Source organism: Monopterus albus, unplaced genomic scaffold (genome assembly GCF_001952655.1).
Source record: "Monopterus albus unplaced genomic scaffold, M_albus_1.0 scaffold13.1, whole genome shotgun sequence".
Lineage (NCBI taxonomy): Eukaryota > Metazoa > Chordata > Actinopteri > Synbranchiformes > Synbranchidae > Monopterus > Monopterus albus.
In genome coordinates this window covers 3,745,686-3,770,414 of record NW_018127893.1, presented here as the reverse complement: position 1 = coordinate 3,770,414, position 24,729 = coordinate 3,745,686, and the positions used below count along the sequence as shown (strand labels likewise).

Sequence of the window (24,729 nt, the reverse complement as noted above, 5' to 3'; positions counted from 1 at the left end):
GCTAAAATCTTAGTTAGTTGTAGTTCATTTTTTATGCTTTGACAAATAGTAATCTGTGACAACTATAAACTATGATGCTATCTCACATAACCCTATATCTACAAAGACAACTTATAGGTAAAGATTTTGGTTTGCTGCCAGACAGATTTTCTATAACTATTAGAAGATACTGGCATGAAGGATATATAACACACACAGGGACACACTGGCATTTCGCCTGCTGACATGTACAGTAAATCTCTTTTCTCCTTCCTCTGTCTTTTTTCTTGGTTCAAAGTGATTAACAGCAGGGGGTGCCAGAGATCAGAGGGCAGCTCTTTCATGACCACAGCCTTTTGGTCAGGCAGGTGCCTTCTACTTCTGATTGAACATAAGTGTATTATGTGAGATATTTACAGCGATCCCCTAGTGTAGCTCACAGCATAGATTCCACAGTTCATTCACAAATGCCCAGACTTGATGTCATAAGCATGAATGAAACCACCACTGGCTCAAAGAAGTCAAACCTTTGTTCAGTGGTTCACATTTACAGTATTTTGACAGTGTTTTTATGGTTAATGGTCTCAATTAAGAACTCACTGAATTGTATGGAGGTAATCTTTCAACATAAACCCCCAGCTGCTCAACTGCTTCCTTGTTTTAAGTACATATCTAAAATAAATGAGTCATGTGGAAAAGCTGTCTCAGGCTTTTAATTCCCCAAAAGAAAATAGACCTCACAATTATTAACTACAAAATAATATCTTAGACATTATTGCTATACTTGTGTTTTTTTTTTCTTTAGTCTAAAGTTGTATCTGTTTGTGTAAATATGGATAAATTAGTCAGGATTTAATTCTTTTTATAGCATATTGTAGAAATATTGGGCATTAATAAAATATGAATATAATTAAAGCAGTGTTTTCTTATACTGGAAATGTAACAGGATAAAACAGGAAACATTTCTGGGAAATTCCAGCCTAACCAGTGGATTTGCAAAAGAAGGATTATGTGCTGCTCTGTATGAGGGAGAGCAAGATATTTTTCCTTTAAGTCTTTTGAAAATGCAAGAACATAAAGGGGAAAACTGAAGAGTAACTTCAGCACTTGTGTGCATGTTTTTATGTAGGGGGCCATAATTAAGTTTTATATGGCAAAGTATGCTTCATTTAAATAAGTATTAGTTAAATTATAATGCAACTATATGCAGCCTCAACGCTCAGAAATGACCTGAGAGTTAAAGAAGGATGTTTCAGACACAGTCACAAAAGTAGCATTATTACAGAGTCACTGTAGTGTATTGCATTACATCGCATAGGTGTTGCATTTATTGTGTCCACCTCCTTGCATCCCTCTACAGGTTGTGTGCAAGTAATCACCATCTAGGCCCTGCGCCTTTCTCTTGCGGATGATTATGCGTAAAAGTCAAAACTACCAGCGAAGTTATGAAGCGCTATAACTGCAGCACCTTACGCGCACTAATTCCATTCCTCCAGGTAAAAAAAGGAGTGGAGCGGGGTAGGAGGGAGGGGTCTTATCTCCTGGTCGAGCCAGACATCTCCGCACTACATTGGCTACCAGTAGGGGACTATTACCTGTACCTGTGAGAAGGTGTGCCATTCGTCATCGTCCGTCTCCAAATCAGGATCAACAGTTTCCTCCTCCAGCCGCTCGGAGAGGTAGGAGTCTGCCAGGACGGCTGGAAACTGAGCGAGCGACTACAACAGGACTCCGAACATGGAGCCTATAACGTCGTGGAGCGAGGAGAGAGTCAGCGAGTGGCTCCAAGGTGAGGGACATATTGCGCTCTGTGTTTTCCACGACTTGGTCGCCTCACAACTACTTTGGCTTTTACGGTAAAGTCCGGAATAGAAACACCACACAAATCCTCTTGGAAGTGAAAGGTGGAGGTGGAGGTGGAATGAGGAAGTAGCCCGTGCTGAGGGAGAAGTCTTGTTCTGATCAGTGTCAACAACTGAGTACTATCACAAAGAGTATCTATATGGCTTGCTGTTCTAGTTCATGTTGCGTTCACAGGGCTGATTGAATTATGTCTTCTGTTTGCGCAGATGGCCATATACAGAGAATATCCTGCTCAGTACAATGTAATGTACACGGATTAATACTTTAAGTTGTTCTGTAGGGAATACTGCATTAGAAAATCGGCAGGTAGTAGAAGCGAACTCTTACCAGAACTGGAAACTAACAACTAACAACATTTACTGTACATACTGTACATATTAATACTTACATTTTGAAGATATAACTTCAAAAACTACAGTTAAGAGGGCTTCAAACATTTTAAACTTTTTAGAACCTAATTGCCCAGCATACAATAAAGCAGAGGTCTTTTCCGAAGCTGCCTACTTAAATCAGGATGCCAGGGGCCCTATTGATCTGCCTCTGTCCATGTTCCCTCAGCATGTCCCTGCCTGTATGTGCATGTGTCTTTCTGGCTATGTGGGGTTTCCATTTACAGTTGCTTTGTGATATGATTGAGGTGTTTGTGCATTTCTGTCCTGTGGCCAGGTCTGGATGCCCCCCTGCATCAATACCAAGTCTCTGAGTGGCATTTGTCAGGTCTGGATCTGCTCCAATTAACCTCTCAGGATCTGGAAAAGTTGGGGGTTCATAAGATTGGACACCAGGAGCTCATACTGGAGGCTGTGGAGAAACTCTGCTCTCTGGTGAGGGAAGCAGCAGACTCATGTGTGTTTGTTTACAATATCCAAGGTACAATATCCAAGGCTGTTTGTTGGGTGTGTTGTGGAGATAATGTGTAAGGATAGTTGCACTGCGCTGAATATTTACTGAGCGGTTATCTTTTTTGTCTTGCTGTAATGTTGTGGGCGGTCTGATATCGGAGCTTCAGATCTCCACTATTTTTTCCACCATCACAGTGATTTTAAACTATGCTCTTGTTTGCACAGTAGAAATGGCAGCTGTTGGAGAAAATCCAACCAGAATACACAGCCATTGCTCTTATTGCCAAACAAGTCCTGCTTCACTAAAATACTCTGAGCCTTTAGCAACATGAACTGAGCTTGAGTTCATTGCTTCCTTTTGCCCCTCACTTTTACATCAATATCCCACCCCAGCAAGCATATCAGAGTACTATACTACTTTATTATTTTGAGCCACCATCAAAGGACTATTCATGCTTCAGCTGCAACCAAAGCAGATTTGGAATGCAGTATTTGCACCTAAGCCTCAACATGCAAAATTTACAGTCTACTTGAACAAACATTTCCACCTAATCAATGTTCCTCCCTGTGGGAGTTTTAGGACACTTATATAGTCATGTTGGAGTGCGGGAGTGTCTTATTTCCAGAGTGGCCTTTGTTTCACTCGAGGGACTGATTGAGCAGGACAGCATCAGTCAAGGTTCTGACTCTGGTGGTGTAACAGCCTGTGAACACTGGACTAAAGCTCAGACTGCTTAAAATGCTTGCTGCTGAATTACTTTAATAATGGTTGAAATGGCCATTATAGCATTAACAGTTTCTTATTTAGTGCATGAATAAGTTTGAATAAGGTACCTGTACACAGATGCACAATTTTAAACAGTAGAGTCTGTAGAAGTGTGTGTGTGTGTGTGTGTGTGTGTGTGTGTGTGTGTGTGTGTGTGTGTGTGTGTGTGTGTGTGTGTGCCTCTTTTCCTGTCCTCCCTCTCTGTCTTGATGCTCCCTGAAGTACTAACATTGTGCTCATTCATAAAAACAACCATCAGACACTCACATGGAGAAGACTATTCTAGTACATGGTTATGTAATTAACACCTACAATGTTGTAGGTCAACAACAAAGCCTGACCGGTCCAAACCTCTTCACCACCGACGAGCGCTCCTTCTGCAGTGGCTCTGTCTTGTTAAACAAACTTTATATTTTATCCCTTTCTACATTTTGAATTGTGAGCTCTGCCAATGGTTTGTATTGCATTTTACTGCACTGTTAGGGTTTATATAGTCTTCAAAACAATTCAACATCACCACAAACTACTGCCTTCAAATTGATCATAAAGTCATATTACAACCTCTGAAAATCAACAAAACAGTAGGTGCTGTAGGAAGAGAGCGTAGCACTGCATTAAATATCACAGCATGAGTATGTTTAACACTGTGATAGGATTTTAGGAACAGAATAATCCTTTGACCAGTTACATTGTGTGTTTGGTGTATGTAGACGTATGTTATAGGTGGTGAGAACCTGCGTAGTCTGACAGAGAAGCTGCGTGCCGTTGCCCGCACCCTCCAGATGGGCATCCAGGGCCGCTGGCGCCTCAAAAACTATGACGGACACAACACCACTAAGCTGCCTGTCCCTGTTCTGCAGGTTGTAGTGGAGCTCATCATGTCTGCCAAAGGACTCTTCTGTCTGATCAACAGGTGTGTAAAGAGCAAGTTATCTAACTGTACAGTACTTGAAATTTTATTCTGCAGTTATTTTTTACTCAGAAATGCTCTCTGTGGTGCCTTATGAAAATTAATCTGACTGTAACTGTGGGTTAAAGTTACATGGGGGTGTAGCCTTTATACGGGAATGTTTGTTAAGAAAGCTGATGCCTGATTCACAGATTGTGTGAAATTAAATCATTGTACTTGCTTCAAGTACCACTTCCACCCTCTTTTCAGACTTGTTTGAAATATAGTTTCTGTCTTTCCAGGTATCAGTTAATCCACCTCAGTGGCTACACCAATAGCAAGCGCATATTCAGCTACTGCAAAGAGTTGGGAGAAATTGTGCACAAGGTTGGTTCATTCTTTACTTGATGAATTAAGTGCATAAACCTCTTGTGTGATTTATAATTACATTTATACTGCATTTTGCAGATAAATACACAAATGCCTCTCTTTTATGCTAACTCAGTTGCTCTGCTGGTTTAGGACATTTTACTGTGCACATGTTCATAAACACACGAGGTGTTTATCTTAATAGGAACCACATGGTGGCTCTGCTGGTTTAGGACATTTTACTATGCACATGTTCATAAACACATGAGGTGTTTATCTTAATAGGAACCACATATGACTAAACCACATTTCTACTGGTTTCTACTGGTAATGTCACACACGCTTAATTTCCAAAGAGGAACTACAACCTGTTGTACTGTAGTTGTTTCTTTATTGATCAGCCCCTAAAATGCAGCAATATAAAACAAAAACAGAATCAAAACAGTTCACGTTTGTCAGTTTCATTTCGGTAATGCATTCTTTATCTTTGCATTCCTGGCATATTTGAAGTTGGCTGCACCTTGAAGAAGCTCAGGTCGAATGGATTGCCAATGATGACATCATCTGGATTGTTTTGTGTTTACCTCTTTACGCTAAAATGAAATATATGAAAGAAATGGGAGGAGAAAGAGTATTCATAACTGGATGAATGCAAATTAGGTTAAAACCTTTTACAGGTAGCTTAAATGACAGGTCTGGCTATGTTTTAGTGCCAAGGGGGGAGGGGAGGGAGGAAGCAAAGGGGAAGGCAGAGAAAGAAGAAGGAGGAGCCTAAGGGATCGCACCATGAGTATTAAATGACTTTTGATTCCTGAAGCAGTGCTCACTGATGAATGCCCAGCAGAGAGCAACAGGCAGAGAGGGAGACTGTTACCTCTGAAACAGCGCTGCAATGATATTAGAGATAACGAGTCTGCAAGAAGTGAAGAAGAGGCAGAGACACAAAGATGACAGAGCTTCAGACGTGCAAGAGAGTGAGAAATAATTACAGAGAGGTAAAGAGGCAGTGAGAGGTACAGATAAGCTGTGAGTGAAAGAGGAGGAGTTTATAGATAGCCAGCTCTGGATGCCTGCCCGGCACAACAGGTACAGTTCTCACCAATTTGATTTTAGCAGTTCTCCACAAGGTGATGCTGTATTTGGTGCTTCTTCACTTTGTTTGACTGCTAAAAATGGCTCAAATCTACACTTGTATAACACAGGACGTGTATTTTCTGCATGATATCCAATGTTCAGAATTGTTCAGTGATGGTTGATAATGTTAGAGATCATTCATGCAGATTCACATTTGGCCATTCACAGGAGTCTGAACAAGCCTAAGAGATTTTTGTATGAGTAATAAGAGTTGCAGTCTATGTTGATGCACAGTTACATTGTCCTCATGGACTTGGTAGCACAGAGGGGAAGGAAGGAAGTGTGGATTTCAGAGATTGATTTACGTAGCTTGTTGACTCTGATAGGATGTTTTTCACCATTATGAAGTGAATCAGATTTGGGCCTTTTGGTTGTTGTTGTCAGCCCCATACACCTGCAGGCAGAGCACTGAGTGACCAGTGACTAATTTAACGCCTTGACTGCTTTTGTCGTCGGTTCCTCTCAGAGGTTGATCATCATTTAGTAATGACTGATGTTTACTCAGTTCCTGTTTTTGAACATTGTGCACACTGTTGTGTTTTCACATTGTTGGTGTTCCAAAGGTATTAATGATTGTGTATAAAGAGCTACACTGAGTACTGAATCCATTCACAAAATAACACTGGACATGGATAGGCTGATTTCATAGCTATAAAACCTGCACATTAGCAGGTTTTATTAGATGCTGTGTAGTTGACAGGTTAGCTAAAAGGTCACATTTGGACAGCTGAGATGTCACACCTGGTCAACAGAATGTGGGAATGTGGGCTCAGCCATCTCCTTTCTAACTGTCGTCATAGCATTATCAACCTGCAGGCACAATGGCTCTGTAGAAGGGCACGTTGATTCATACACACCTGTAGCACATGCTGTACAACTGACTCACATTACATAAGCACATGTGTGTGTGTAATAACTGCATAGCATTCATACAGAGTTACATACTAGAACAATCATGACAAGTTTAAGGTAGCTCCCCGTTGCCCACTAAGAGCCGGGGATCTGCTAGAGTTTTCTTCCATTAAAGGGAACTGTCGCTAAGTGCTTGCTCAACGGGGATTTTTTTGGTGGGGGGGGGTTGCCCTGAGATGATTTTTGTTGTGATTTGGCGTTATACAAATAAAATTGAATTGAATTGGAAATTAACTGAGGCTCTTGTCTTGCCACCTCTCATGCCTCGTAACGTGTGACATGCTGCCAGGAGGACACAGCCATGGAACCTCTTTCCACAGAAGCTACACCACATCCTTCAGCCACAAAAGTACTCTTATTTGTTGTTTGTTTGTGTGTGCTTGAGTGTCTGCATTTCCTCTTGCACCCTGAGGGCATTTAAGGTCAGTAGTCAGCTGGTGTTCATGGGATCCAACACTAGCGCTGTCAGGTGTGAGCTCTGCAGTGACACACACTCAGTGCTAGGAGAAACAGAGAAGGCTGTGGGATCTATGAACTTGAGAACAAAATGAACTGGGGAGCATAGCATTAAGGTATGTGGATTTTAGTGGTGATTCTAAAAAGGAAAGGGCCATTTTTACATTGCAAAATCAAAGTTTTGAAAGTGCCTTTAGCATAAAAAGATTTGAATGCTTAACCTCCATTTGATGAAAATGCTCCTGAGACAAATCTGCCCTATGGCAGCTTCACTGAAATTTCAGTTATGTAATAGTATAGCTGTAATAATAGACAACACAATACAAAGAACTGTTGTTCAATGATCAACGTGTTCGCTGATTTTGAGCTGCTACTCGGTGACTAATTAAAAGTTCAGGATGGAGAGAATCAAAAAAAAGCTCAAAGGCAGATAAGACTGACAGATGACATGTGAGCTGTCAGAAGTGAATGATTATAACCTTTATTAATTATGGGACTGACAAATGACACATGAAAAATCTAAGGCAAGGAAGAGAAGAGGAAAACATTACATAAGATTCAGACGGAAATATGAGAAGCAGGTGTAAATGATATAACACAGTTCAAGTATGTCTTTTTATAGCAAGTCTCCGACCCAGTGGCAAAAATATCTACCGGCAAAGTGTTTAACAAACTTGCAAACACTATTACAGACATGACGGCGCTTGACTAGACAAGACTTTTGATTTATAAGGCTTTGTTATATTTGACAACAACAACAACAACAACAACAACAACAACAACAAAAGAACCCAATCTGTTCCACTGTGTCTAATCCACAGTCTGTGCTTGTCTGTGCATGTACATTAACCTGTTACTGTTAAGTGTGTCCATGCATAACTGTGTACATTGTCTGCCTTTTACAGAATGTTACACCCTCATAATAGCTTGACTTTGTTTCCTAGACAACTATAGAGAGAACCGCTTTCAGGCACACAACACTGCTGTAATGTTAGCATGTGATCAAGCCACACAACAAGTTTCTGTGAAGTAGATGCATGCTGCATTGCAGTGCGTAAGAATGCAATGAAACAACGTTTTTTCAGATTTTATCACAATGCTGCAAATCAAACAAACAAACTGCAAGATTTTTGTCTTTTTTTTCTGAATTTCTGTTCAGGTTACAAAACTCTTACTGCAGTTCTTTCTGCGTGGGGTTGTTTGTATGTTGTTTATTGGTGTCTACACTGAAACTGTGGCTAATCTGTAACCACCATAGTTAGAGTGAAGTGGAATAAACAGTCTTGAGTGTCAGTCTGTGGAGCTGAATTTTGTACAGTGCCTCTCAAAACATTCAGATAATAAAATGATTGTCTGCCATGACTGTGGGAGTAATTAAGTGCTTATGAGGGGCATTATTTGGGTCTTGTTACTTCACTAATGGCCAGAGCTGCATATCTTTGAATCGTTCAGTTCAGTGACTTTGGACCCTGGGCTCTGCTGTAGTTGATGGAGAACTGAAAGTCAGTTGATCTCTACAGTAACTGCACTCTTTGGTGTAACAGTTAATAAATCCATTATTACAAAATCTGCAGCATTTCTTACTCGAGTAAGATATTTTGTTAATATATTATTGATGGTGAAATGAACAGAAGGGCATACAAGTGGAGCATGAACATGCAGGAGACTTGGAGAGTGAACATATCTGTACCACAGTATCACTATACGCTCCATATCTGTGTGTGTATGTGAGGACCAGTTTGAATTTTAAACCAGGACATTTTGGCTGGTCCTCACTTTCTCAGGCGTGTAAGGTTAGCTCAAGTGTGGCTGTGGTTAAGGTTAGGGTAAGTCTCCTGGAAATGAATGTACAACCCAAATCAGAAAACGTTGGAACGGTATGTAAAATCAAAATTAAAACTGAAAATAGTGATTTGTAAATAATCGATGTCATGTATTGCATCAAAAACAATACAGCAGCACATTATTTGATGTGATACCTCATCAGTTTTATTCTTTGTTCAAAATAAACACTCACTTCAGTCCTGATGCCTGAAACACATTCCAAAAAAAAAAAAAAGTTGGGACAGTTGCATTTCAGGTCTAATATTGAGGTAAAGCAATGAAATGATAATTCCATTTCAAACAGGTGATGTCAAAAGGTAACTGAAAACATGATGTGGTACAAATGTGGCATCCAGGAAAGGCCGAGCCTGTTAGGAGCATAGATGATCACCAGTTTGCCAACATGTGAGAAAATTATTGAAATGTTTAAAACCAATGTTCCTCAATCAAAGATAGGAAGGAATTTGGATATGTCACCCTCTATGGTGCATAACATAGAGAATATGTGGTGCATGTGTCAACAACGACGTTAAGACTTGTTTGTGGGAAGAATGGGACAAAATGATACCTGACACATTCAATCACTTGGTGTCCTCAGTCCCTAAACGTCTTTTAGGATTTGTGAAAAGGAAAAGGGTAAATGCTTTATTGTCCCATCATCATCAGGCATCATTAATTTGTCTATCAATTTTAAATTTGCTGTCAAATAAAGCACCCAAATTTTGCACAAGGTTTACAATAGGAAGCCAATGAAGAAAAACAGCTGTCATGTGTGTTGACAGGCCTAAATGCCAACCCTCTCAGTTTATTATTAATAATAATAATAATATGTAATTTAAAATATATAAGAATGTGATAACAAATGTTGAAATAAGTGAGCAAGGCTGTGAGATTTAAAAAAATATATATACTAGATGTATTTGGACACTCGGCATTTGTTAGGTAGTCCAATGAATTAACTCAGAAAATGGTGACTTGTACTTTCATTGCTGTTTGTGAGAAGCTACATTGTGACTTTGTGTCCAGAAGTCATCCTCACTGTGCAGTGAGATGAAATGGTTTGTGTTCTCTGATTTCCTACCACACCCTCCTGATCACTTTCAGCACAGAAGTGTACCTGACCTGTTTTGGGTCAGGTTGAGTTATAAAGAAAACGTGTGAATATCACTGTATTTTTATTTATGTCTTAGAGCAGTGGTGAGATGCTGGGAACAAAGAGGTGTTACTAGTGAAACGAAGGAAGTGATAGTGTGTGGTGGGAGGTGGAAACCAGTTTAAACCTCAGCTTCGATTACAAGAGTGTCTGTCTTGTGTTTTAACCTTTGTTTTGGCATTTAGACACCTGCTAAAGAGTAATGGTGAATCCACTGACTCTTGCAATTTGACCAGGCTTTACAGACTTTAGGCAGCATTCACTGACTTATCCCAAAGGGGTCAGGTTTATCCTGATATCAGTCACTGCAAAATATATTTAGAGATGCCAAAGCCCTTGTGTGTTGGTAGGTCCTGACTGAAACATGTCAACGGCTACTGGGTGGATTGCGGTAATGCTTTGTATAGATATTCATGAAGCTGACTGACTGACTTTGGTGATCCTCCGACTTCTAGTGCCACCATAACATTTACATGGGTTTTGCTAAGGATGAATTGCAATAACTTGGATGAATTTATTTTCACCGCTTTTGTTTATAACCAAATTCCTGCAAAACCTATACCATTCCTATGAGCCTCAGTTACTTTGTGTTTAGCGCCAGTAAATGTTAGCATGCTGTGCCTAAATATAGCCTCACAAAGCTGCTATGGCTGTAGTACGGAAGAGTATTAGGGCCACTGCATAAATTTTTTTTTTAATTCTGACTTTAAACTCAGAATTCTGACTTTATTCTCAGAATTCTGATTTTAAACTCAGAATTCTGAGAATAAAGTCAGAATTTAAAAAAATGTATGCAGTGGCCCTAATAAAAAAAAAAATGTATGCAGTGGCCCTAATACTCTTCCGTACTGTAGACTTGTAGTCTTGTTTTAAAAGTTGTTTTTGTTACTGCTTAAAGTTTGTTGATTTATTATCATGTGGGATTTCTCTAAGTGGCTAAAATTAACCCTAAGTCTTTTATAATGATTGTTTAAAAGAATTCATATATGTCTTAAATACATTAGCTTCCTTAATTGACTTTTTTCTGCTTATGTTTTAAATGAAGCCAAACATTAGTCACTGTACGATACAGCCAGTGTTTAAGACTACTTTGCTCAAGTAGGGATCAAGATAAAGGTCTGGGCATCTTTATGTGTTATAGTATGGAACATTGTGCAGTTTGTTTTGGGCAAATTCACACTAAATCAAATACCAGAAGGAAATAGCAACACACACACATGACTCAGACACAAACAAACAAGTTGAACTAATTAGCAATCAAGACAGAAACCTCTACCCCTCCCTGCAGCCTTGTGTCGCAGCCTTTAATTAGGCCAGACATCCAACCATGCTTCTTGTTGATCCTTTGTTAGACTTACGTAACTCATCACACCAGGCACTGCAAATTAGCTTATAGACAATAATGGTATGCTTTTTTTTCAATGAATAGTCTATGCTGTGTAAACACCTACGGTTTGGTCTTTTACCTTTTATCATCCACCTTCATTAAATCCCTCCCTCTCATCTCCCCAGTTCCCAGAGCAGCTCACCTGCCTAGTAATGCCCTTATGAGTATTGTCAAGATATTCCTCCTAGCAACCAGATTCTAGAAACACTGACACTGACTTCCTCTATGAGTCTGCATGTACTAGCTGTACACATACTGTACATAAAGTACGTGCGCATGTGCCCTGGTAGGGATTAGTGCGAATCCTTGGATCAGGGAGGCTTTACACAGCATTAGAAGTGTCATTCTGTCACTGTACTGCAGAATACTTGTATTGTTTCATGTGTTCATTTGTACAAGAATACTTCTGTTATAAGATCCAGTAAAATATTGTATCACTAGAGGTCTAGAGTGATGCCTGTATTGCCTCGGGGAGCCTGTGGTCTTTCACTTCCTGCCTCGTGCTGTGAGGAGGAAATAGAACATGAGTTTTCAGTCAAGATTCTCCCATTTCCATGAATCGATATCAGCACTATGTACTGTGGGCAGCTGTGGTGTCATTTTATTATTCTGCTCTATGAAGTCGATGCGATTGAACTAATATCATGTTGTTTCGCTCATCCAGAGGCATATCGCTGTCTTTGAAAAGGAAAAGGACATCATCTCAGTAGTAAGTCTTCAAATTTGTTTTGTCTAATTTATCTATTAGTAATTTTGATTGCTTTTATTTTTCTATGCCAAGTAGATTTGCAAAAAAATATATAGTCAGAGCTGTCTTCTCATTGTATTAAACTGTGATATGTTTTAATCGCCAGTGTCGTCAGTTGGTGGCTGTGTGCGATGAGATCCTGACCTCCAGCTCTGAAGCAGTTCTTACCCGCACGGCTGAGCTCGAGAGCATCGACCTAGTGCCTGTGTCGCCTGGTGATCAGCTGGTAAACACGTCTTCTTCCTCTTTCTAACCCTGACCATTTTGTTATTCAGTGCGGAACCTAAGAATAGTCTTTTTGAATGTCTGAGCAGATGCAGATTCTATTTACTGTACCAATAGTAACTGTAACAACATACAAAATGTAACATGTTTGTAAATGTTATGTTCTGGCATCTGGGGTCCCAGAAAAGTACAGAAAATAACCAACTTCTAAAAAATATGCTAAATTCCCTTCATTTTAAACACATTTTCCTTTTAATTTGAAATGAAATCTTGTGTATTTAAACATTTTTCATGTTAAAAAATATACTAATCTTAAAAACTCTTGATTTTTCTTGTATAAAAATTATAACAGATCGTTTTAAATATTTTGAGAACAATCTACTAGTAAAATCTATTAGTGAGTATTCATTGTATTTTCACAAAAATTTGTTCTTCATTTGAAATGAAAAACTTATTTGCAGTTATTAAAGCCATTTTGTACTAAGGACGTGCAACGACAACATGCAGGGCTGATTCCTGCGGCTTTGTTAGATACTAAATGAATTCCATACTAAACTTCATCATGGTTTGCATGATTCCTTATTATTATGAAAAATATCAATCTAAACTTACTTTATTATGTCTCACAGACACTCAGCAAGTTTCCACCATGAATGGGTTTGTCTGCTCATTTCATCTGTGCAGCTTCTTCTCATCTCATTATTACCATCATTTTGGGAAGTCTCTCCCCATTCTACCACTTCCCCAGCTTCTTGGCCATCTTACTCTTACTTTCCATCACTCTCTCTGGCCTTCTGCAGTACTCGTTTTCTGCCTTTATCATTGCCTGATGGTTTCCATCATCATTTGGTTACATTCATCGCGTCTTTCATCTAACTTGAGGTTTTTCCTTACCCGCCTCTCCCTCTGTATCCTCTCACATTTAGTTGTCCATAAACAAGTGTCTGCTCCTGGCTCTTCTCTTCTCCTAATGTTTTAGTGTTCAGTTTGTACATTAAATAAAAAGGATTATAGCTGTCTTATTTCACTGTACATCATCTAGTGTCCTCTTAGTTTTGCTCTCTTAAAGAGCAATTTTGTTTTTTTGTCCAATTTTCTCACCCTTTGTGTACTTGTGTACTCTGCCCATTAGGTAAGAATATCTCTTGTTAGATGATAATAGCATTCCCATTTCCTTGTGCTTACTCACATCCTTGATTACCTGGACTTCCTAATCATCCTGTGCCAATTTTCTAGCCCCGTTTCATCCCCTCTGATGATGTAGACAGGCAAACATTTGATTTGAGCTTGTGTCCAAGAAAACTCTGGGTTGCAACACGTGTGTGAAAAGGGAGGGTTTTAGCTAAACTGCTGGGAGGATGTTTTCACAGTTCTTCTACAGTAGAAAAGGATCATAGGAATTTGCCCAATTGCTAGCAGCAAAGCTTGCAGACAGAGAGAAAGTGACAGAGAGAACATGATTTACCACATCACCAGTAACAAGGTCTGGCCTTCGAAGACTGAGCATCATGGGAAGTAAAGACAGAAAGGGAAGTGAAAGGTGGGAAGAACAATAATTCACATACACTGAATGTACAAACTGTGCTCTTGCTTAATAGTAATTACTGATATAGAAGTAAAAGCTAGCTTGTTTTCTTTTTCCTCAAATTTAAATTCCTCCCTGTTACAGAGGGGACGATTAAGACATGCCTAACAAAATACTGACTCAGCCTAGTGTGTATCCTTGAAATAATTCCCAGTAAATGTCTTAGCTTAAAGCACAGGAATTTATGTTTTTTTATGTTTTCATGATAACATAAAAATTCTTTATTTAGACAGGGAAAAATACCTGGCTAGTTAGTGTAGGTGAGGAATAGCATGTGACATTATGTGAATGTGAAGATACATTTTGGATTTGCAGTGTGGGATTTTTGCCAAATATGTAGTCAGAATATTTAAAAATGTACTTTATCCATCAATTTATTATTCGTTAGCAAGCACTAAATAATATGTATGTTATACTGTATATAGTAAATTATATAATGTACATTACAGTGGCAGGGATTTTTTTTTTAAGCTCTGGTCTTTCACTTTAAAATAATTCTTGTTTCTGTTTTCATGTGATATGTCTCCTTGTGCCCATTATGACTTAAGACAATCAGTCACAGCAGGCTGGAGACAAATGACAATATCTCCCCAGAAACCAACAACAGTGACAGTAACAAAACATCTTTCTGTGTCTCTCTCAGGGGATTGAGATTGCGTCCACTGGCTCCAGTAACCACTATGTGACGGGCACAGCTGCTGAGGTCAGATGCTCATATTTACTTTCCTTCTTTCACTGACTCGCAAACTACACAGAGTTAACCGTCATCTGCCAGCTCACTGAAGTGCAGCAAATGTCTGCTTTTCTGAAACTCCAGACCAAAAAGTTTATTTCAGGAACAGTTTGTCTATTTGTTCCATCAGAAGAGCTGTGGGTCACATCCAGCAGAGTCCAGTGCCTTACACTTTTTTTCCACAGGACATAACCCTTTCACACTCATTTACACTTCTCCAATCAGAAGGCTCTGATGGGCTAACCCAGACACTGCACTTGTCAGAGTCTCTCACTGAAGCTGAAAGTATATTTTCAGTTATGTAAAGCTAAAATAAAGTAGGAGAATGATCAGTTATATGTTTTCTCTAAATACATCAACACTCTTCAGCATTTAGTGGTTGTTCTCAGTAGCAGGATCAGTATACAGTGATGTCCTTCTCTATTATGAACCCTTCTCTCTATGCTTAAATTTAGATTTATTATGTAAGCATGAGATCTGCAGAAATCCCCTTTAAATATTTGTGGGTGACATTATTTTTAGATGTCGTCTTACAGGCCCTGTCTTTGCTTCACTGTTTTGAAACCAAAATGAATCTGAGCTCATGTGCTGCAGATACTTTGTAATTATAAATATCTGCAAGAAGTGACTTGTTCCAAATGCTGCAGACTGCATGGAAACCATCAGTTCATACCGCAGTGTCAATGTACTGTGCCTCTATTAGTTGTCATCTGCCATATTTATTTCTAATAAACAGACAGTTTTTTTTTATTCTTTATTGTGAAGATAATTAAATCAATGATAAGTAAAAAAAAAAAAAACATGCCCCAAATGTGCCCGGTCTCAGCAAATTAATCACAATAATCATCTCAAATTAATCAACTTAAGCAATCCTTGTTCAAGAAGGAGTTAGAATAAGTTATAGTCCTACCCCTTTTTATATTTTTCTGTGGACTTTATTATTAAAAAAGTAAACAACTATCCATTACCTGTCTTAATTAATCAATAAATCAGACAATCATTCCAGTTAAACAGTTAAACTGCCGGTGAATTACCATAGTATGTTGATGTTGTTAACTTTAAACTGATTCAACTTTTGAGTTGCATAAAAACTTCTGAGGAAGCCAAAGATCAGTGAGATCAGGAAGCTTGTGGAAATAAACAAGGTTTGAGGAGTGTTTATCAGCCAGAATAAGGAGGGCTTGTAAGATGAATGTGAGGGTAGCTCCTCTGTGGGATGGAAAAATGGAGATGTTATTTTCCATGATGTCAACAACAAAGCACCCTAGACTCCCCAGCTACTGCAGTTACATCACTATCACTGGCTGCTAATAAACACACACAAAGTACATGTCTATGTGCACGATCTATGTACTGCTGCACACACAGATAGAATCTGTAGAATCATAGAATCAACTCTAATAGTCATTATTCCATTTCAGTGGACAACAATAGGAGCCAGAGATAAGACAATACTGTGAGACAATATAAGTCTGCCTATAGTCAGTAGTTACTAGATCAGTGCTTTGGATTTTGCATAGATGTGATTTGTCAGATTTGTGAAACATTCACTGGATTGCCCGGAAGGAGGCGTTGTTAAAGTAGCATGCTCTCATCCATCTTCAAAAGCTTGGTGACCATGCAATTACATCATGGTGCAAATCCTGTTAGAGACACCACTGTCAAGTAAAGTAAAAAAAAAAACAAGAAATTAGGTCATCCAGTACATCTGGCAAAGAAAGTTCAAGAAAAACATTATTCCACAAGTTGCTGCGTACAGTATCCAGCTATGTTTTCATTTGTTGGAGGTTTTTATTTGTGTTTGTCTCCTCTTTTCACAGCCTTCAAAGGATATCTATTCGAAGATCTTGGCTGGTGATGAAGTAATTCAAGTCAATGACCAAGTAGTGGTGAGCAACATAGCATACAGATTACATGTTCAGTACATAAGCCTGCATGCGTTTTGGACTGTTCTGTTCATGTGTGGTTCTGTTCGACTTAATATTCTCACCTCCAAAGTTCAATAACTGTTCATGTCAAGTGTCTAACCTTCCTGTTGGAATACTCATCTATGTTGTTAGGTCGGCTGGAGCAGAGCAAATCTTGTGAAGAAGCTGCAAGAGAATCCCAGCGGAGTGTCTCTGGTCCTAAAGAAGATCCCTGGGTCAGTGCGGTGCAAAGACTCAGTAAAGCAGCTCTCGTCTGCACAGGTCAGGGAATGCTGAAGTCTTCCTTCACCGACCTAAGCACTTCACAATTTAGATTGCATTTGTCAAGATAGTGGAAGTGTGAATGTAATATCTTTAAACTGACAAAGAATTCTCATACATCTCATACATCGTCACCAACCAACTTCAACAATCCCACTTAGAAAGGTGGGATTTGAACATTTTTTAAATAATTTGTGAAGCCATTAGAAAATTCCCAAGCCAGAAGTGTTATTGTTGTGGACATAGAATTTTAATTATCCACCACTCAGGTTCTGTTTAGGATATTTACATCCAAGGTGACACATCAAATCCTGCTTTAGCAACTGGATTATTTACACCTGCACCTTCTCTTTCACAAGAATCCCCTCTTCCGTTTCTGTTGAACATCACTTGGGATCTGTTACACGCTCTCACTAGTCACTACGCTGACTGTTGTTCATCTCTGAACAAGTTACACACTGAAAGCGCACATACACACAATGCATTTCACACATCCCTTGTGACCATTGCCATGTTAATCTCAGCCTCAGCTGACAGCGTAGGATGAGACAACACACCTGCCCTGCTATTAGCATGAGTTTCACAGATTGTGCGTATGCTTTTATGTGCATGTGCCATCTCCTGGGCTACAGAGTGTGTTGATGAAGACCTGAGGAGAAGATGCTCAGATGCTTGTTCTGCTGATTTCTTTTCAGAAGGAGGAAGAGGAGAAAGAAGGGAGGTTAGAGGAAAGAGAGGAAAAGGAGGAGGAGGAGAATCTAAGGCACTCCATATTTGAGAGGGTAGCAGCTTCTGTCAGGTCCCTGTCTTTTAGGTAAGAGTATCATTTTGCCTTTTATTTAAGAAAGCATTAATGTAAACAACACAGGTTTCCAAATGAAAATGTTTTATGAGGAAGAGAAAGCATTCTGAATGTCTAATAGGCCTCAGGGATACACAGAAAGATTAAGTGTTTTAATTTAACACTTAATAATAACTAATAAAAAGACTGTCTGACCTGCTGGAAGTGGCTGCTTGCGAGCATAATAACTCTGGATTTCAGTATGCAAATAGATCAGGGCGGATATAAGTTTGGTTCACTATGTTACCAGAGATTCTCTCAGTAGAGCTGAACCTCCCACAAAGCCTTTTGACCTTGTTAATCTGCCAGGACCTGGTAGGCTTGTGATGAGGTCACACTGCAAATGCCACAAATTCCACTAGGCACACCCACAACCTTCAGTTGGCTGGAAAATAAAGAGATGAGGAGGAAGATGAACAGATTAGGAAGCTTTAGAGAGTTGAAGACATACAATAGGAGAAGGGGGAAGGAACATGGAGGAAGAAAAAAAGAGCGATGGAGGAACAGTGTGAGCTGACGGAGAGCAGGCATACTCAGACAAATGGAGACAGTGGGTGGGATGGTGCATTAAGTTTGTAAATAATTTTGCCATGCCCTGATACACTACAACTCCAAGAACAAACTTTAGACTACTGGCACTGACAGTCATGTCTCATTCCTTTAAAGGGCAATACAGGTTGTTTACACTCTTTATATTAATATAAGTATACTGTATATAAATAGATAAAGAATGTGTCAGTTTTATGTCAAAGACAACTCCATGTTTGTTCATTGTTTGATTTTTAGTAAATTGCATGATTTTGACTGCTGATTGTCGCAGCTTAAATGACGCACCATTAGTGAGTGATACTGATTGTTGCTGTGCTTATTTTGTTTTCCATTACAGGAAAGCCATTCAGGGGCCAGAGATACATAAGCAGCATATGGGACAAGAAGAGTCAGAATTATCCTCTGACAGGGACCTGAGCCCGACTCTCACTTCATATCAAAACCAACAGGGGTTGTTATCATCATTGTCAGCTTCAGGTATGAAAAATAAAGGGAAGGAAAGATGCTTTCTTTCTTCAGAAGTCCTGAACTTGTGCTCAAGTTGTATTTTGAGGTGATCTTGTTTCAGTTGTTAAACCAGGATACTGAGGTGTACCATAATGGAGAGAGAGTTAATTGTAAAGTGTAAAAACAAGCATAATGTGCATCAGGGGTCTCCAGCTCTTTTTCCTTAGAGAGATACTTTGGCAAAATGAGAGTGGCTGAGAACTACTCATGTTTTATGTTAGGCTACTAGTTATGTTTATTTGCACATTATCATGATCTCAGATGTCCACTGCAAATAAATGTCCACAACCCCGCTTAGAAATCATAGAAAAAGATGCCCCCTATAGGGCCAGTATTTGCCTGGGTATCTAACCATGCATTGACAGTTGGCAGTACACCCATTGGGTATGTAATGCGTATAATACTTAGCAAGCAGCAGCTGCTAATAGCGAATTTGGTGTGGCGTTACTTACTTTATTGAAATGTAGCCTAAACGTGCTGCATAGATTATCATTTGCACCATGAACACCGGTGAGATTTATGGCTTAGATTGAGTAAAAGAGTATTAGTTTTACTCTTATTTATCTGTCAACACATATTTTCTCAGGAGAGTCTGAAGGTTTGGACAGTTCAAAGCTATCCACAAGAAGAGATCAGTTGTCATCACCCAGAAGTCCTTCACCCCTAGGATTTGGATCATTCAGGAGTCTGTCACCAGGACCACGGGCCAACCAGAAAACAGCTAGCACTAGTTCCTGTCCTGAAATGGTCGGCCACACGGTGAGAGGAAGGGAGCAATGTTCCCCACCAGACATTTTACCAACTCAGTTGACAGGGTTTGGATTAAACTAGTCTGAAACACTGTGTCATATTTTCCTTTTAGGGGGATAAGGACACAAAGAAGGCAAAAGGTACAGTGTTTTTTTTTTCTTTGTCTGTAAAAACATACTAGCATAAGCAGGACATTGAGCCACAACTAGGTCAAGCCTGGTTTGACAGGAGTCTAGACCAACTCAGAACAAATGTAAAAACAGGTTAAGGAAATAATAAAAAAAAAAATTCTGTATTGTACTACTGCCAGATGCAAATCTATTAATCAATACATACAGGTTTGAAATCCATTTTAAGCAACTCCAGTAGCAATGCATAGGCTGTGCATTTGTGTGTACTTTCTAAAATAAGATATGTGTTGGAAAGAAAAGAGAAAAAGATAAGAAATGTGGTTGAAACTAATTGTCTTTTGACTATATTATATTAGGTGTTTGGTTTGGTTGATAGTTTGGTTGTAATATATGCCAGAGACATCAGATAAGTGGTACTGTAATGGAATAAAGACTTCCAAACCAAATTTGGTACAGTTTACTCAAAAGTTGAGATCACCCCTGGATGTAATTTCCTCTCAGGAATGTCAAATAGCCGGCGCCGTGTGTCCTGTCGTGAGCTGGGCCGACCAGACTGCGATGGCTGGCTGTGGAAGAAGAGAAAGGACAGCGGTGTCTTCATCACCCAGAAGTGGCAGCGTTTCTGGTTCATCCTTAAGGGGCCTTCACTTTACTGGTACACCAGCCAACAGGTGGGCATATGGGAGTAAAATGATGAGTGTACTTTATCAAACACCCAGCCTCAAAAATGATTAGTTGTATTTTACTGTATTATAATTTTAGTTTAGTATGTGCTTTGATATCATACTGTATTATTAGATATGAGGGCTTTCCTTCTTCCATACTGTATAAACATAATATTTAAATGTAAATGTTGCTGCTTTGAATGGTTTGAATGTACTGTAATTATTTGTGGATGTTTTTTCTATAGGATGAGAAGGCGGACGGTCTGGTCAACATAGCCAGCTACAGAATAGAGAGTGCCGGAGAGCACAAGAGAAAATAGTAAGGATGAACTCAATGACGGGTCATATTAACAGGCCTTTTAACATTCTATCTAGGATTACATGAGACTTACTTGTTTCTAGGTATTTTAAAAACTACATCCCTGAAACTATTTTAATCATTTAGACATAACTGGGTAGTTTGAAACAGAGCTTTTATTGTCCGTGTGCACAACAGAAGATTTGTTTTGGCTTTATGCAATAGTTATGTATGTGACGCAGGAAACAGGGCAACGTTCTTCTTTATATTTAAAGTTTATTCTTAGAGGAAGTGGATATTATATGTGTTTTATGTATTCATGGAATTTTATTTCTACTGAAGATGGGGAGTGGAGACATTTCTTTGTTATTTATCTTTGCATGATTTATGCATTGGAGTTTCTCTGTGATGAATTTCTTGGAGGCCTTTGTGCATTCACCTTCTCTGTTCTCCCACCAGCGTGTTTAAAATGTGCCACGAGCGATTTCAGAACTTTTTCTTTGCTGCTGACAATGTCAGTGACATGAGCAAGTAAGTTGAAATAACTAAAAGCTCAGGTTTTGTTAGGCCTGTCTGTCTTCCAGAATATTAGCTAAGGCTATTTTATAGACATTTTCTTATATAAATGAACAGTTCTAACTGCTGTGAGTGCACCAGCTCCAATATAATGTCATCATTGATTCATTTTTTGCAAACTGTGAGCACATTACAGGTGTTAAATCAGTCTATACCAGGTGTTGGTCTAACTTGCCCCCTACAGGTGGTTTTACAGCACCGTTTTTGTGCTGTTTTAAATTATGTTGAAATATAAATATATGATCCCCTAGTTCTAAAAATTACTGAATCTGAAAGTGTAATTGCTTTATTGTAGATGTTGATAAAGGTTGTCATTTTATTGTATTTTATTTTTTTTACAGATGGATTAATTGTCTAATTGCAGCTATACAGAAGTACGGGAAGCTCGAAAAAGGCCCCGACAGTGAAGAGGGTTGGCCATTTTACCTTTTAATCACTAAAACATATACACCGAAAAGAGAAATAAATGAAATAATAGTGATCTGTTTTTTTTTAGATTATGGTTTTGTTCATTCCTGGTTATAAAATTTGATTAGACAGAGTCAACGGGCTGAAGCATAATTACGGTTGCTATGGTTACTTGCATTTTTTTTTACCACGTCCTGCCAGCCAATTAAAAATGATCACAAAAATTGAATGTACTGCAGTACACATGTTGCACCAAGTATTTCAAATATACTGGCATGTACTATAATCATTAATTTAACACCCATGTTAATTTGTGAACAGAGTGTTACAGTGAGACGGAATCTGAAGGTGAGAGCTCACCTTCACCACGCAGAAAAAACAAGGTCAGTACAATTGGAGGGTTACAGATGCGTAAAGACACGGACACACCATTCAGAGTATCATCCAGGTTTTCATGTTTCATTATGTGCAGCAGAAAGCACAGTCCAACACTCTGCCTCACACCAAGGGGAAGGTGACCAAGGCGCCATTAATGAGTCCTCCAGCAGGGGGCAGCAAAGGAACAGGTATGTACTCCCTGATCCTGTCGCTCAGCTCATTTCTTGCTGTTTCTGCTGCTTTGTAATTTTCTTTCTCTGTGAATAATTTCTTTAATCTCTGAAGACTCATTGTCTCTCTAATATATGTTTTAATCATTTGTGCTGAAGAAAATCTTCACTCCGACATGTTGCTTTACCCTGTGGATATATGACCCAATAAACTTCTGAAAATTGTTCATCTTAATGAATGTGTTCAATAAACTCCACTGCCCTGTTTTGTATTTAATTCTCCTGTCACATTCATGTCTCCAGCTTTATTTGCTCATACTTTGCTCCCCTGCCCGTGTTTCTGTCCTTTTAAAAAGGTGCCACAGAAGATGAGATGAGCACAATGTTAAACAACATAAAAGAGGGAGGAGTCTCCCTGATCGGCCATGATCAGCCGTTTACACAAGACCACTTCAGAAAATCATTCATTCGACGCAACAAGAATCCCATCATCAATGAGAAGGCGCTCACGCTCCGGGCCCTGCAGAGCACTCTTAAGGTGAGCAGAAACCCAGGCTCGGTATTTATTGCGCAATACTCATCAAATTAAGTATCATGATACATTGGCCACTGTTTATAATAATCATTTAATAAATTCTTGGGTCTTAAAATCCAACAATACAGGATATGTTTTGCCTTGAAACCTGACCAGGCTTAGATCAAGGTAATATGACTTGATTCAGGAAAATTCTATAAAGAAGCAGTTGTTCACCTGTGAAGCAGTCACGTGTCTATGGCACATTTTCGATTTGACTGAAGAATAAAAAGAATTAAAATGGATCATACAACTCTCTTACACTGCAAAGATTTTGTTCTCACTCAGTTAAACTCGGTCTGAGTGCACATGTGTGGTCACCAAAGCCCCTATTTGCCCTGCAGGCAAAAGAAGCAGAGTTGCAGCAGATCGACAAGATTCTGGAGGACTCTGAGCTGACAGCCTCAAAGTATCGTCAATGGAAGGAGCAAAACGAGGACCTTGTTCAAGAAATTGAAAAACTGGCCGCACCCAAGACTTCCAAAGGAGGGGACGAGGCAGTGGTGCAGGACCCGCCTGCTGAGGAGATTGCCTTGGAAACTGTTGCCAAGGAAACAGCCACCACAGAGACGGAAGGTGCATACAGACTGAGCCTGAGCCGTGGGGAGCAGTTAGTAGATCCAGAGCCATCCCCTATCCTCATGGAAATCCCACAGGGTCCTTCTATCACAGAGTCCAGTCCAGCTTTGGACCTGTCTCTGGGATCGCTGCAGGATTCAATAAACAAAGAGCTGAGTGAAATGGCAATGAGCGGAGAAATAAATGAGAACTACTTCTACATTTAAGATCTGGCCAGGAGCAGTCAAACCACTGCAGAGGTTCTTGTTTACCAAAAGCACCGTGCATTTCACCATGTCCTCTGCTGAGTATTAGTTCAAACGACCATGAAATCAACATTTTAATCAGTTCTGCCAGTGAAATGCATCGGTGTAGACTTTTGTCTTTTCCTGTTGGAATCAAATTTAGAGCTACTTGCTCTCAATAAATATGGCTTTAAAGCTGAGAAATGAACAATTTGCCAAGTGTCAGTCTGAGTAGAACCTTTCTTAGAATTCAATGAAAATTTGTAATATAAGTCATGTCTCTTGGAATGTGATATGTAAATACAGTGTTACTATAAATACTGCGTGTATTTGATTATTGACATTACCTTAATAAAGGTAAACATTGGAAATAATTTGTACAACATACTGACTTCAGAAATACTGTTGTTGTAGCTCTGTGTTGGTCTAGTTCATGCCCTTACATGCACATCTTTGTACTATACATAGGTGATATGGCAGAACTGTATGACCAACTGTTTTGTGCTTTTTCATTTGTATGTCTGTCTATATGAGCATGTTGGAGACAGAGTAAGCAGACTATAAATGCATGCCTTTGCATATAGTTTATAGTCCATGTCTGTCTTTTTATGCATACATTTTAGCTTGTTTGGGGATTTGTTTGCAGCTAGCTTTTTGTGTTGTATCTCTTTAAGCTGTGTGCTCAAGGTCACTTTGCTGAATAGATATAATCTGCTCCAAAACCTTGTCTTAATGTGGAGAGGCGCTGTCAAAGCCTTCTGTGACCCAGACTCATTGAACAGCACTGGCAGCAGTACAGAGATATTAGCTTCTAAAAGGTTTGTTGTATGTTACAGTGCTGCGGCACAGAAGATATTTGATGGTGCAGTTTTGAGCAGCCTCATACACATAAGTTATGCAAAAAAAAAAATCTTTTGAACCACATAAACTGGCAACACATCCATTCACAGTTTGCCATTGGCTGAATGAGGTTGTTTGCTACCAGCTGAGCAAACTGAATAGTTCATTCTCTCTTCAGGTCACGA

At 39.3% G+C, this 24,729-nt stretch overlaps 1 protein-coding gene across 2 annotated transcripts; it reads left to right on the top strand.

Moving 5' to 3' along the window:
• The first annotated feature begins 1,562 nt into the window (after positions 1 to 1,562).
• Positions 1,563 to 24,257, top strand: cnksr1 (connector enhancer of kinase suppressor of Ras 1). 2 transcript variants are annotated; one of them, XM_020590734.1, is made up of 21 exons: positions 1,563 to 1,768; positions 2,509 to 2,666; positions 4,161 to 4,363; positions 4,642 to 4,726; positions 12,239 to 12,283; positions 12,429 to 12,548; positions 14,776 to 14,835; positions 16,686 to 16,754; positions 16,926 to 17,054; positions 17,750 to 17,868; positions 18,782 to 18,921; positions 19,538 to 19,710; positions 19,814 to 19,841; positions 20,334 to 20,503; positions 20,743 to 20,816; positions 21,255 to 21,326; positions 21,713 to 21,783; positions 22,101 to 22,162; positions 22,255 to 22,345; positions 22,684 to 22,865; positions 23,246 to 24,257. In XM_020590734.1, exons 1-21 carry the CDS (start codon positions 1,717 to 1,719, stop codon positions 23,684 to 23,686), a joined length of 2,544 nt encoding a protein of 847 aa, XP_020446390.1. In that variant the 5' UTR covers positions 1,563 to 1,716; the 3' UTR covers positions 23,687 to 24,257. The 2 variants fall into 2 exon arrangements, with proteins under 2 accessions (XP_020446390.1, XP_020446389.1); XM_020590733.1 differs by having other exon boundaries at positions 22,252 to 22,345.
• Positions 24,258 to 24,729: the final 472 nt, after the last annotated feature.

Coding starts and splice junctions, on each gene's coding strand:
- cnksr1 (XM_020590733.1), top strand. CDS start 1,717: ATGGAGCCTATAACGTCGTGGAGCGAGGAGAGAGTCAGCGAGTGGCTC. Junction 18,922..19,537: donor ATCATCATTGTCAGCTTCAG/GTATGAAAAATA, acceptor ATATTTTCTCAG/GAGAGTCTGAAGGTTTGGAC. Junction 19,842..20,333: donor GGACACAAAGAAGGCAAAAG/GTACAGTGTTTT, acceptor ATTTCCTCTCAG/GAATGTCAAATAGCCGGCGC.